Source organism: Anopheles bellator, chromosome 2 (assembly GCF_943735745.2).
Source record: "Anopheles bellator chromosome 2, idAnoBellAS_SP24_06.2, whole genome shotgun sequence".
Lineage (NCBI taxonomy): Eukaryota > Metazoa > Arthropoda > Insecta > Diptera > Culicidae > Anopheles > Anopheles bellator.
The window spans coordinates 70,281,378-70,293,678 of NC_071286.1; the positions used below are offsets into that span (position 1 = coordinate 70,281,378).

Sequence of the window (12,301 nt, forward strand, 5' to 3'; positions counted from 1 at the left end):
CGCATTAAGTGTGTTTTAGTTTTACTTTTCTCTTTTTATTATGATTACTTTTATATAATTAATAGCTTTCTTTAATAAGAGCAAACCTTCCTTTAATGCACTGATACTTTTTACATGTACTTCTCGTTTTTACAAACCACCGATGCACCGTCGTGGTTCTTGAGCACCGTGATTATCCTTTCCATCCTTCCACATTCGATACGCTGGTTTTTCGCAATGTGCCTGTTTCCTTCGCATTCGTGCTTTCATCCCTAGATTCATCTACAGTCTCCATCTTTAATTAGTCGCATAAATGTGATAATACTTTCATGGAAAACTTTGATCGTCCCGTAGACGGGCTCCGTTTTCTTCGTTCTGCATTCGGAAGTAGTGTTAAAATGTTCATCTACGATTCGTATGAGTATTGCAGGTCGAGTACTCGTGTGCCTTCTCGCTACTGAACGCATTTAAAAGTCGGTTGTAGTTCGCAAAGATGGAAGATTTGTGTATAAATATACTAGTGACAGCCTTTCTATGGTTGATATACTCCACTATATGCTAATTTTCAAGGTTTCCAGTGATCACTTCATTTCACAACAAGCAAACAGACGTGCTGGGCGATCATCCGTTTCCACGTGCCCCGCTGTTTCCCCATACCAACGGCCCTCGAAGATATCCTTCCTTTCGAACAAACAACGGCTATAAACATCAACGGTCATTTTTCTATTGTTTTCGAATTTTTCATGTACTGATGGCAAGAGTGCGAAAGCACTGTTGCATTTGTCTATCATGTGGCTTTGTTATATATTTCTTCCGCAAGTTGAATAATTTATTTGCAATACTTTCTCGGCGGAAATGAAAAATAAATTCACAAAACACTACAATTTTTCGAACAGTATTATGCCATCGATTTTGGCTGTTTGCGTTGCATTTACTAGCATCGCGCGCACGTTAGAGTTCCGCTAAGCTTTTGCGATAGATAGATTAGTTAATTTAATCCTGTTGGTTAATTTCTGTAATGATTGTTATCAGTAGCTGCGTAAACATCAATGCAAACAATGTGATCATGTGCGGGGTCTCCTCACAAAGCGCAGTCTGTAGTTACGGTTGGTGCGACAGTACAGTTTTCTACTATTGATTATTCACGAAACACATCGAACTACGGCGATAGTGAATAGGTTCGATTGCTAATGAGTGTTTCCTCGCTCAGAAAATATTTCGAGCTTCCACGTAACTTACTAATGAAAGCCAGCGTTTCGCAAGGAGAATAAATTAACGTTTTTTTCCAAAAACTATCGCTTCACTTCAATGTGCTGATTCGCAAAATAAAGAAAAAACAAATGAAATTGTTCAAATGAATGCACTGAAGATGATATGATTTATTTTAAATTTCGATCACGTGCCCTATGGATCTATGAACGACAATTTATTTGTGTCCTGAATTTACTTTATCTAACGCCCTCGCGCCAACAGTACTGCTTTCGGGTGTGTGTAAAACTCATTTTCTCGAAATAAAAGGCAACAAAACAAAAACCATGGTTGAAAACCGGAGAAAAACCTAATTACAATGCCATACAGATATCCATCAGTCTGTCCGCTGCCGGGGGCGGTTATTCAGTTTACTATGAGGGGCCAAGTGTGCCTTCCGCTCGCAAACGACGACCGAACGTGATCCTGGAACTTTCGATGGTTCGTGCCGCGCGTCCACCCAGCTCTACTGCCCCATTGTTTGACTCATTTGAAGGGAAGTACCGTTTGTTTTAAATAAATAATTATAATAAATACAACATTCGCAAACAAACCTGGGCGCAACTTGTAGTGTTCCGGATGATCTCGTCCTCACTCAGCCCCTCCCTTAATTTGCTTTTTATACTCTCTCGCCCTCGCTAATCCTTTCATAATCAGATGCCGGGAAGATATTTAAAAAAATCAAATCCAACAATCAAACATCAGCGCGTTCCTTTCTCGATGGATCCCGCGATCCCGCGAGTGCCTCCCGCCAATCGCTTACTTGTACACCGGCGAGATGTCGAGCGTCAGATGGCGCAACACCTGATTGCGGGCCGTTGTTCGGGTTTGTCGCGATGATCGTATGATTTCCAGCACCAGGCTGCGACAATCGTTGCAGACGGCCATCAGCTCACCGGTGAGCCGTTCCTTTTGCGGGTCCAACACCCCGCTCTGGCCGCCCGCCGCCGTTAGGGTGAATGCTTTGGTGAAGCGGTTCCTGCGGAAACGAGGAATCGAAAAGTGAAACGGTTCCTACGAGGAGCGAAGAATTTGACCGCCATTACTTTCTGTCCAGCGTGCTGCAGTTGGAGTGCGGTCTGGCGGGGCTTTGCGGCGGAAGACTGTTCGGTCCTTCCATGCTGCGTGACATGAGCGAGCATTTCTGCGCACTGACGATGGCAGCCGAGGACGCTACGGCGTGTTCTTTGGCGGCGTGATGATGCTGGACACCGGAGGAGTGGTGCGAAAGTGACAGCGAAAGCGTCTCGCCACCGTGCAGACTGGTGCCCGGTGTGCTGGAGGCTGACCGTTGGTTCTTTGGTGAGGATGGAGCACTGCCAACCGTGTTTCGAGTCTGCCGGGAAGGGAATGCTGCACGTTAGTGGTATTCGCGAGCTAACCATGGGCATCTTACCTTCCGATCTAACTCAGGCCGCAAGAGTCGCTCCATCAGGGATCGGGGGAAGGATTCGTCTACCATGCTGGTCGGCCCGGACCCGGTGCCGCCACCGTGCGCATGGTGACTGGGCGAGGGTGTGTTCGAGGTGCAGGGGCTGCTCATAAGCGAAGGTGACAGGAGCACCACGGGAACATTGCGAAAATGTTCGGTAGGTATTCGCATCTGTTGGGGGTAAGAGAAGGAAAAAACGGCCAGTTAATGCCTGCGTTCGAGCGAAGGATTCCCAATGACCAACCTTCGTATTGCATTTGTTGCAAACCGTCCGTTGGCAGAGCTTGCACAGGATGCCCCGGGCGAACAGGGTGAAGCGGGTGCGGAGACACAGGAAGCACACCTTCCGCTTCTCGACGTCCTCCTTGATGTGCACGTCCACCGGCAGACCCTCGAGCTCGGCCTTCGTCATCACCGAGCGGATATGTACGATTTCTTCCAGCGTCAGCGACAGCCGATCGTTCAGATTGAACGTATCCTTCCACTGGCTTTCGTCAAGCGAATTTTTGGTCCAGGTGTCGAGCGAAGACAGATTGCTGCCGGTTCCGGCCACGCCACACTCACTACCTCCATTACCACCGATCGGTGCCGGTCGCGCAGCACCATTCACCACGTGTGGCGTAACCATCGCCGACGGTTTCTCCTTGGCCATGGCAGATCCTGCCGCCGCCGCGGGGACCGTGGCACCGCTTTCGAGTTTCCCATTCGTCGCATGCTCCCGATCCGATTGGCGGGAAACGGGCCTCGACGGAGGCATCGAATGGCTGGCCATTGGGTCGAGCTTGTAGTTTTGATTGCACCCGATGATGGTGTGTCGGCGCATCGATGCCCTCCGCGACTCGCACTGCGTAGCGAGATCGTAGGCTGGTGGGCGGAAGGATTGACGGTGTGAATTAGTGTAGGAAAAGGGAATCCGAAATCCACGCAGTGCACCAATCAGCCAAGCGGCAGTGCAAGCATAACGAAAGCAGCATAAACAAATTAAGTGGTTCAACGTTCGAGTTTGCCATCACAGCTGTTGAAAGGCTTGAAAACGATCAATACAATCGTCAACAAAATTATCATGACAATGAAGAAAACGTGATCAAATGTTACGCGAACCGCATACGTGTTAAACTGGTTGAGTAAGGTTCCACAAAAAAAAAGGGAATCACATTAGAAACCGTTTCGTTACGCAATCGTTGGGACGATTGGATAAGGAAAATGAAATCAAACCAGTTCCACTGAGGGAACGTATTCGAAAACGTGACATTTTCGCTGGAAGATTAAAATAACATGATGGTTAAACATTTTCGAAGAATGCCGAGGGAACTGAAATGCTTAAACACACAAAAAAGGCAAATGAAGAGAGAGCTTTTCATAAGACAAAAAAGAAAATGTACAAGGTTAGCATACGTAGAAAGGGAAATATACATGCAAAATTAGAAGCATAACACCGTGTTGTGATTTTCCAGAACCCCATCACAAAAAGACACACAAAACACGGAAACCAACAACAACCCAGAAACACACAGAACACTACACTCGAATGGTTCGTATATATTTACTTTCGAGAGCCTTATCACAGAACCGATGATATTCGTCGTGGGTGATGATGTTTTCTGTGATCGTACGTCCAAGGGTACGTCGCCGATCAGGCCCACGGTAATGGGAAGAATGGTGGGGGGGGCAGCAGGAGCCATACGGCCATCGGCAACCGCGCCCCGTCGAGCAAATGATGTTTAGTGTTATGGCGTTAGAGGTTAGCGAAAGAGGAATGGAAAGTTCACAGAGAGAACGTTGTTAGTGGTGATCATATCGGCGAGGACACGAACGACAAACGGTTGCTCGGTTCGTGGAACATCCGGGGCTCAAAAGGATTTTGGGCGGCTCGAGATTAGCCGGCCCACTTACTTGTTCGTCGCAGCACGGTGTTGATGTTGTTCTGGTTGTTCTCGTTGTTGACGATCATCGAGCGGTTTGTACTGTCGGTGTTGCGATCGTCGGTGCTGCTACGTTTGGCGCCAACCCCGGACGATATCCGGTGGCCACCGTTTTGCTGTTGCCTCTGTCCGCCGCTGCTGGAGTCTGCGCCTTCGTTCGCTGCTTCGTCGATGAAGTCATCATCCTGCGGGTGAGATGCGAAAATGCTCATCACGAATGGGTGCTGATGGTTAATAAAGTCGCAGAACATTGGCCCCATTTGGCCAACACTCTGATGAAGTAGCCGCACGCACGCCGTACGCGAGATCGACGTCAGCGCGAATCACGAAATCCTGAGTTCGTGCCAAGGTACTGGAAGTGGACCGCCTTTCGCGAGGCACTCTGTGGGAAAAGTTTCACCGGTCGGTGTTTCGGGAGGTCAGCACCGAAAAAAAAGAACACGTTCACGAGAACTTATATGCTATATGAACTTATACTCCAGCACTCCCGCCGTTCCTGTCTACGGCAACGCAACAAACCATTACGTTTCAGCGAAAAGGTTAAAGTGCGGTCGCTTTTCATCCTTTCCCTTTACGTTCTGAAATGGTTGCATAAAAAGTAGTGCAACTTGCTCTCGTTACGGCTATGTAACGAGCACGCCCAACCAGTACCATTACCAGCGGAAACCACGCTTCCGTAGCGACAAAAGTGCAGCGGGGCACAATGCAGCGATAATGCAGAATATGACCGGGGACGTGAGAAATGTTGCTCGTTCGCATAGCTCAACGGGACTTTACCGCAGCATGGGAAAGGTGTTAACGGATTAGTGTACAGCGCTTAAACGCTGAGCTACTTAAAGGAACTGTTACGCCTTTTCGCAACGAAAGGGATGTTGCAATAAAGTTACAATAATTAAAATGCGTTAAAAGTCATCAATGTCAGCGTTGTTTTGTTTCCCAACTCTGATCGCTGACCCATTCTTGAAGATACTACGGTTTCAGAAAGCTGTTTATGCTAAACAGTTCTACGAAACGGTAGCACCCTTTCACTCGATCTGTGTCAGCTTTCAGCGAGGAACTCGTGCTGCGGCAACCTTGGCTTCGTAATCCAGTTTCAGCGCCGAGAGAGCAGTTGGCAGCACAATCGACACGAGAGACCCCCGCCGCCATTATGCAAACCGCCGAGCCGCTTGCCGCAGATTTTTGTAACATAAGATGAATGCTGAGAATCCGGGGTGCGTCGGTGGGCGGTCGGTGCTCCGTTGTTGGCGCCGATGGAGGAGGAATGTTTTCCTCCCCTTCGCACCCTCCCGACTCGATGGTGGAGGCCTCCGGTGAAATCGAGAGGTACGACCCTCATAATTGCTCCACAATTTGTACCACTTGCGCTCGGCGTTATGCTGCCCTGGCGGGCTGAACGCTCTTGGTCCACCAGCGGCCGCGAATGCGCCACACTTCCTACAATGGCCACACTTATTAGCATCTGGACCGAGTGGAACGGTGGAACAAAGGGCTTCGAGTTGGCCTCCGGTGACCACCTTCTTCGAGCCGTGATTCGAGCATAATTGGATTAGACAGACGCTGGGATCATACCTTTCCTCGCCGCTCGATAAAACGGTAATCGTCGATTGCGCGGTAACGACCACCGTTCACTGGAGTTGCCAAACCCGCTTCAAGTTTCAAACTTCCTACGATCAAATCTCGGTCCCGGACTCGGCCAGCAGTTATCTAACAGGGCATTGCATTTGGCACGGGACGGACTAACTCTTCGCTGCAGAGATGCGCTTTCGAAGGGCGGTACTTACATTCAACAGTGAAAAGTCCACTGGTATCAGTCTTAGGGTGTTGCGGGGCATGCTGCCGGTATGCGAAAACGTCGCTCGGGACAGTGTCATCGCCTTGCTTGTGCTGTTGCTGTAGCTGGTGCTGCTGCTGACTCCGCTGCACGTGCTGCTGCTGCCACTGCAGCTCACTCCGTCCAAGCTGGGGGCCCCACTGGAGTCGATTTCTTCATCACATGATTTTTTTACACTATCTAGTTGCGTTGTGGTAGGTAAAACTGAAAGTAAAGTCCAAGAGCAGGAGAGTGGTCAGTTTCGCTGAGACGCCCTTTGGTGCGCGAGACATGCATCTCCGCTTCAACGATGGATATGTGGCAACTTGACAAACTTCACAGAAATCGTGGAAAACAAACGGACACAATTTGATCTACCGAACCGTGACAACACAGGGAACCCCAGTTCTATCTCCTTGGACTACTTGTACCATTATCAACAGCTTACCCATCAATAACCCAAACTTGTCACCTACCCCTTATCGCTACTGTAACAATTACACAGGTTTACTATCTACAGACCCGCACCCGGTTGTCTCCGTTTTTGCCACAACAGTACAGGGCAGCAGCAGGGTCGAACGTTGGCCTAGAACAAGAAGCCATCGCCGTACAAGGTGAACCGCGCACTACGCCTTGTATCTATCGGAACCGCGGCCCCATGTTCCGGTGGAACTAACCACATTTCAGCAGTAACACGGTTGTTTTTAATAATAAAACGGAAACGGCGAACGATTGTTTCGTTCGCCGCGCCGTAAGTGCCTTTGGCGGCGTTCTTTATGATTCGTTAACTTGTGCCAATGGCCCCCAAAAATGGGGCGGCTTAGGAGTGTTGTTCTACACACCCGTTTTTGGAGTTTGCCGCTCTCAAGGTTCGTCGGGTGATGATTCGTTACCTATGCTGAGAGGCTGGCGCAGCACAATGAGCCGTTTGTCAAGCTAACCAGGCAACTCAACGAGTCCATCACTCATTACAAGTCGTTCCGTCCCACACACAAAGGCACGGTTCTTCAACGAAGACCACGGGGCTAACTACCGTTTGAATGTGTTTTGCACCAGTTCCCAAATCCCTCCGACGGGGGGGATGTAAACAAATTTACGAGGCATGTCCAGCCGGCCATGGCCTAGAAGAGGCTCCAAAGTGAGCCTATGTAGGGTTTCTGAACAGATCGATCCGACCCAGTAGGTGTTCGGAACGATTTACATCTGCCGTGTACTTGGAACTGCTAGGAAGGGCCTTCCTGTTCGGCTGTAATGCTCAAGCTCTGTGTGGGACCATAAACGTCGCGTTTGGAGCGGAGGACGATATTGTAGCCACAAGAAAGCCTGCAATAAGCTTCTCGTGGCACCTGGATCTCAACACATACGGTTCGTCCGTTTTGGCCACAAAATCGGCCCACAGCAGGCATGGCCGAAAGTATGTTTCTTGGGTCGATTACTTTTACGAATTCATGAGAGGGGTTTTGTGGGTAATCCTTCTTCACCACCGGAGCAGCACCGTGAGGAGGAACCGTATCTGAAAAGACCCGAACATGCAGTCGCCAAGATACACCTAAAGTTTATAGCACGTGGGAGTGTCGTAACTGCCAAGAGTTTTCTTTTCCTGCAACAGACTGATACTGCAAGTAATGGTGTATCAGCCAGGAGAGTTACGGCACGGGGTTTACGAGACTCGGGGATTAAGGGCTCCCGGAAGCTTTCAACCGAATGCTCCGCGGGGGCTACACTTATATTTGGGTGCACTTTTGCAGAATGACAGGGTAACTTTTTATTTCCGCCATCATTGCACCGTTCGCCCATCTCTTCACAGAGGCAATGGCTGTACGTGATGTTAAACATATGCATTTTTAATGCAGGATAGAGCACGCAAAAACCTGTATCGTAGACATCAAGCCACCTCTACATTTCAGTTGATTTGCTAATTGAAAGGGAGGTTTTATTCCGTTTCTTAAACAGAAAGCTCCTCAGGATCCAGCAGACCATAAAGTCCGTACCAGATTTGACGACGCAACAAACCATATGTTTGCCTGTTTCCCAACGCGAAAGTCCTTTCGATCCTTGCAATTTTCTTCTCCACTCAACTTTCTTGCTGTGCTGTGTGTCAACAGGTTTTCCCGTTCCCAGGAGACAAATGTTCGTGCGGAAGTGGCCACCGGATCCTCCGCACGTCCGCACTCGGCAGCGATGGTACAATTTTCTCCACGGCCTCATTATGCCCATCCATAACATCCATTATATCATCATTTTCATTATCATCCCATTTCAAGTGCCACACTCAACCTATGGGGGTTATGCCTGCGTTCGAATGGATAAAGCTCAAATGTCGATAAAAGCTGACAGAATAAACATGACCCTATTTGGTGATGGCACTCGTGTCCGATCTATTTCGGCGATGGATTCCGGGTGACTAGAGGTTGGCTAGACATTAACCAACGATTTTCTAAGACGATTCGATTCGGGTGCACATTATGCGCCTAATGTAACGGCCAATCAGCCGATCGATGAAAGCGGTATAACCACTTCAGACTGTGAATCATGCTTCGTGTATATGCCCCAACATACACGCAAAAAGCCCGATTCCGATCGGAAATCGAATACATAATTCATGCGTCGGTGGTGATTTTTTCAGACAAACGAAGGCGCTCGATGAAACCAAGAAGATGACTTATCGCGAGCACAACCATGAAGCGTTTGCCATACATAGAGCCTTCGGGAATCGTTCCCATTTGGCCACAACTATTTCTAAGCCAGACACGTACCCACGATGTCGCTGGAGGCTATTTAATTCGGCGCCACTAAGGTTGACGAACCTCTGGGGGCGACGTGCAAATTGCTTCAACTGTCACGCTTCTCAAGTGAGTTGATTAGCATCGGCCGGGCCCCATGTGCCAAACATGTGACGGATAATGGACGTGTGATGTTTAGCCCGGGTTTGAGGACACCGACAAACAAGATTCGTTAGCATATTCTAAATTAGCGAACTGCTTCGGGGATGTGCGGCATAGTTCAAAGAAAGAATGTCTGCGATTTGGAGCATTTCTAAAGAAAGCCTCATTCAGGACCCGTCATGTTGATCGTACGATCGTACTAAAAATTAACTAAAAGGTTCTAAGTTTCTAGCCCACTTTCTGGCTGGTTCAATGCCAGCCACTACGATAATTACCACCAAGGCATATAATCGAGTCATTATATTTATAGTTATATCCAGTTTACGCCATATTTCTTAGTAACTCGTACCAGATGCTGTCTTTGAACGGAGATAAAGTGGGGAATTTGTTGTTGAAACATAAAAAGTCTATCTATTTTCGCCACTATGCGATGATATCGGAGCAGTGGGAACAGCGCACTCACAAAGTGACAAAATACCTGATCTAGGTTTCGGCGTCGGCGGTTGCGACGTTCGTGGTGCAGCCTTCGGTGCTCGGTTGGCCGGTGGCGGCACGGTCGCTTTACGAGGCATCGGGGCCACGGTCGGCGTGAAGTTGTCCGGTGGACAGTACGCCAGGTCACGCGCCGCGTCAACACAAGGATCGTCATCCGGTGACTCACAGTCAGCCGCCGCTGCCGTGACGAACATTTTGGAAGCTAAAAACCCGGCACTTTGCGGCCAAAGGTATGTCACGCACTACTGTTGTTGTTGGGGCACTTTAAGTTGTCGAAATGGAAACATCAGAATCACTTCACAAACTGGCAGTGGGCGAAAGAATTGAGATTGAAAAATCGGGAACGCGCTACCCTTAAAACCGCTGCACAACGGTGAAGTGTGCAGGCGGAACTGGCGATGATATCATCATCGTCCTTTCAGGGAAGCGAAGTAGTAAGGCTCCACCGGGGAGCAGGATATTTATGGCTCCACCAGGGAGGGAAGCTCTCAATGTCTTCGCGGCCGTTGTAGTGGTGGTCGTGTCTCTTCCGGATCTTGTCTCGCCCGCTGTGTGTTGGTTTTCCATTAGTTGCATAAACCTTGACTCCACGCACACATATACAGGCGTGGAAAGGACATCACATCGTTTCTTTGTGGCCATAGGGGGCCGAATGCAAATAGAGAGGGGACTGTTATCGCTAGGGAACAAGTAATATTCTTGATGAAATTCAAACAACGGCACATATGGCGTGAAAATCGGAATAAGGACTCGTCTACGCGAAGAGCGGTAAGGAGTCAGCTGACAGCAAGGGCCCGAAACACAAGCGTCTTTTATTACGCATCCTTGGGGAGCCGAAAAAGGGTTGACACACAAAATAAGGAATGCTACACCGTGCACACTAAAACACTGTCACACACGGCGCACACAGGACACACTGCATGGCGCACTTGGCACTGGCCACGTGAGGCAACGGTTCACAGCTCAGAAACCCATGCACCGAACTAACCCACTTATTGATTAACCACAACTTAGTGTCGGGTTGGTCGGGTCCACCGTCGTTTGTCCTGCGACACCTTCCGGAGCGGTTTTGAACCGAAAGCACAAGACACTTGACACCAGTAGGATATCTTACATTTGCGCTTGTCGGAACGGAAACGAAAGCCAAGCGTTCGAAAAGCGCAACACAAATGCTCGACGAAAACGGTTGTCCGCACTTGGGCAAAGCATAGAGAAGCGAAGGGGCTGCTATTGCACGCGCTTTTCCCACAGTCCATATGCCATCATCGCTCTGAAAGGTCGAAGCGACGAAGCAATCACACTCCGTTCGCGGTTCGCGGTTCTACGAAGACTGCGGAGGCGACAGTCGGCGGCCAGTCTCTGTGGCCGTACCCCTCTTGATTGCAAACCTTGCTTCGTTTTCCTCAAACCGCGCTCCGGATAGCTGGTGCTGGCCGCCACACCATTCACCGACGCATGCGTTGCGAATGTTGGCGTCTCTGTCGCGCAACCACCGATGTTGGCTGGCGGATGACGACGGTATCCCCACTTCGTGGTCTCGGCCCCACATAAAGCGCAACATAAACAAAACATTGCCTTTCGGCGCACTGATGCTGGCCGTCTTTCGGAACCACTGTGTTGGTCGTTGTGTGGGGAAACCAACAACAAGCATTCCAAGGCGCGCCGGCGCTTTGCATCCTGCCAGTGGAACGAAACAACACAGAAGCGGGTGCGTCAGGACGATACGTGCCACTGGGTCCCGTGGTGTTCCGCTTGAGAAAAACAGACCGAGTCCCAGACCGAGAAACGCCAATAACATACGCATTTGGATACCTTTTTTTATTTCATAGACTCGACTCGTAATGGGCAGCATTTTGGTTGCTCTAGTTCCTGCCGCGCGCAATCAGACACTTCCGCCGGGACACTCTACGCCATGTCTTACACCGATCGGCTTTCATTGCTATCAACAGCATGAACTCGCTTCCGGATAAGATCTCTCTTGCGGGGCTGCCAATCAGCACGTGACTTGGGTTCTGTTGGCCGATCGGCCACACTGTCTGGCCGGTGCTTGGGTTTTCGGTGAAGCACACGGTTCAGCAAGTGATGGTGATTAGAATGTTTGAAGGTGGAATTGACACTTGGAGCAGACGGCGTGGAAGCGGTAGCGTTCCAATCTGGCGTAGTCCAGTTCACACTCGGAACCGTAGGAACCCAAGTAACGTTCCATGCTGGAGTAGACCAATTCTGCGGTGGAAGTGTCCAGTTGATGGTAGGGAGCGTTGGATCCCATGTGACATTCCAAGCAAGAGTTGTCCAATTCTGCGTTGGCAGAGTCCAATTCTCGGTTGTTGGCCAACTCGTGTTCCACGATGGAGTGGTCCAGTTCAGAGAAGGTATGGTCCAATTTTCGGTGGGAACGGTTGGGAGCCAAGTCACGTTCCACGCTGGCGTAGTCCAATTCTGTGGTGGAAGTGTCCAGTTAGCAGTAGGAGCTGTTGGAACCCACGTCACATTCCACGCTGGCGTAGTCCAATTCTGCGGTGGAAGT

The 12,301-nt window shown here is 49.6% G+C and overlaps 1 protein-coding gene across 1 annotated transcript in view; it reads right to left on the reverse strand.

Annotated features, from left to right (window-relative positions):
* Nucleotides 1–3: 3 nt before the first annotated feature.
* LOC131207948 (protein spire) overlaps nucleotides 4–12,301 on the reverse strand; it is a 101,965-nt gene continuing 89,667 nt past the window's right edge. The window contains exons 10-17 of the mRNA XM_058200584.1: nucleotides 9,758–9,943; nucleotides 6,366–6,619; nucleotides 4,553–4,766; nucleotides 4,207–4,260; nucleotides 2,904–3,523; nucleotides 2,624–2,830; nucleotides 2,274–2,563; nucleotides 4–2,206 (exon numbers count right to left, since the gene is read on the reverse strand). Coding sequence (XP_058056567.1) covers nucleotides 1,987–2,206; nucleotides 2,274–2,563; nucleotides 2,624–2,830; nucleotides 2,904–3,523; nucleotides 4,207–4,260; nucleotides 4,553–4,766; nucleotides 6,366–6,619; nucleotides 9,758–9,943 — 2,045 coding nt within the window. The 3' untranslated portion in view covers nucleotides 4–1,986. The remainder of the gene's footprint in view (nucleotides 2,207–2,273; nucleotides 2,564–2,623; nucleotides 2,831–2,903; nucleotides 3,524–4,206; nucleotides 4,261–4,552; nucleotides 4,767–6,365; nucleotides 6,620–9,757; nucleotides 9,944–12,301) is intronic.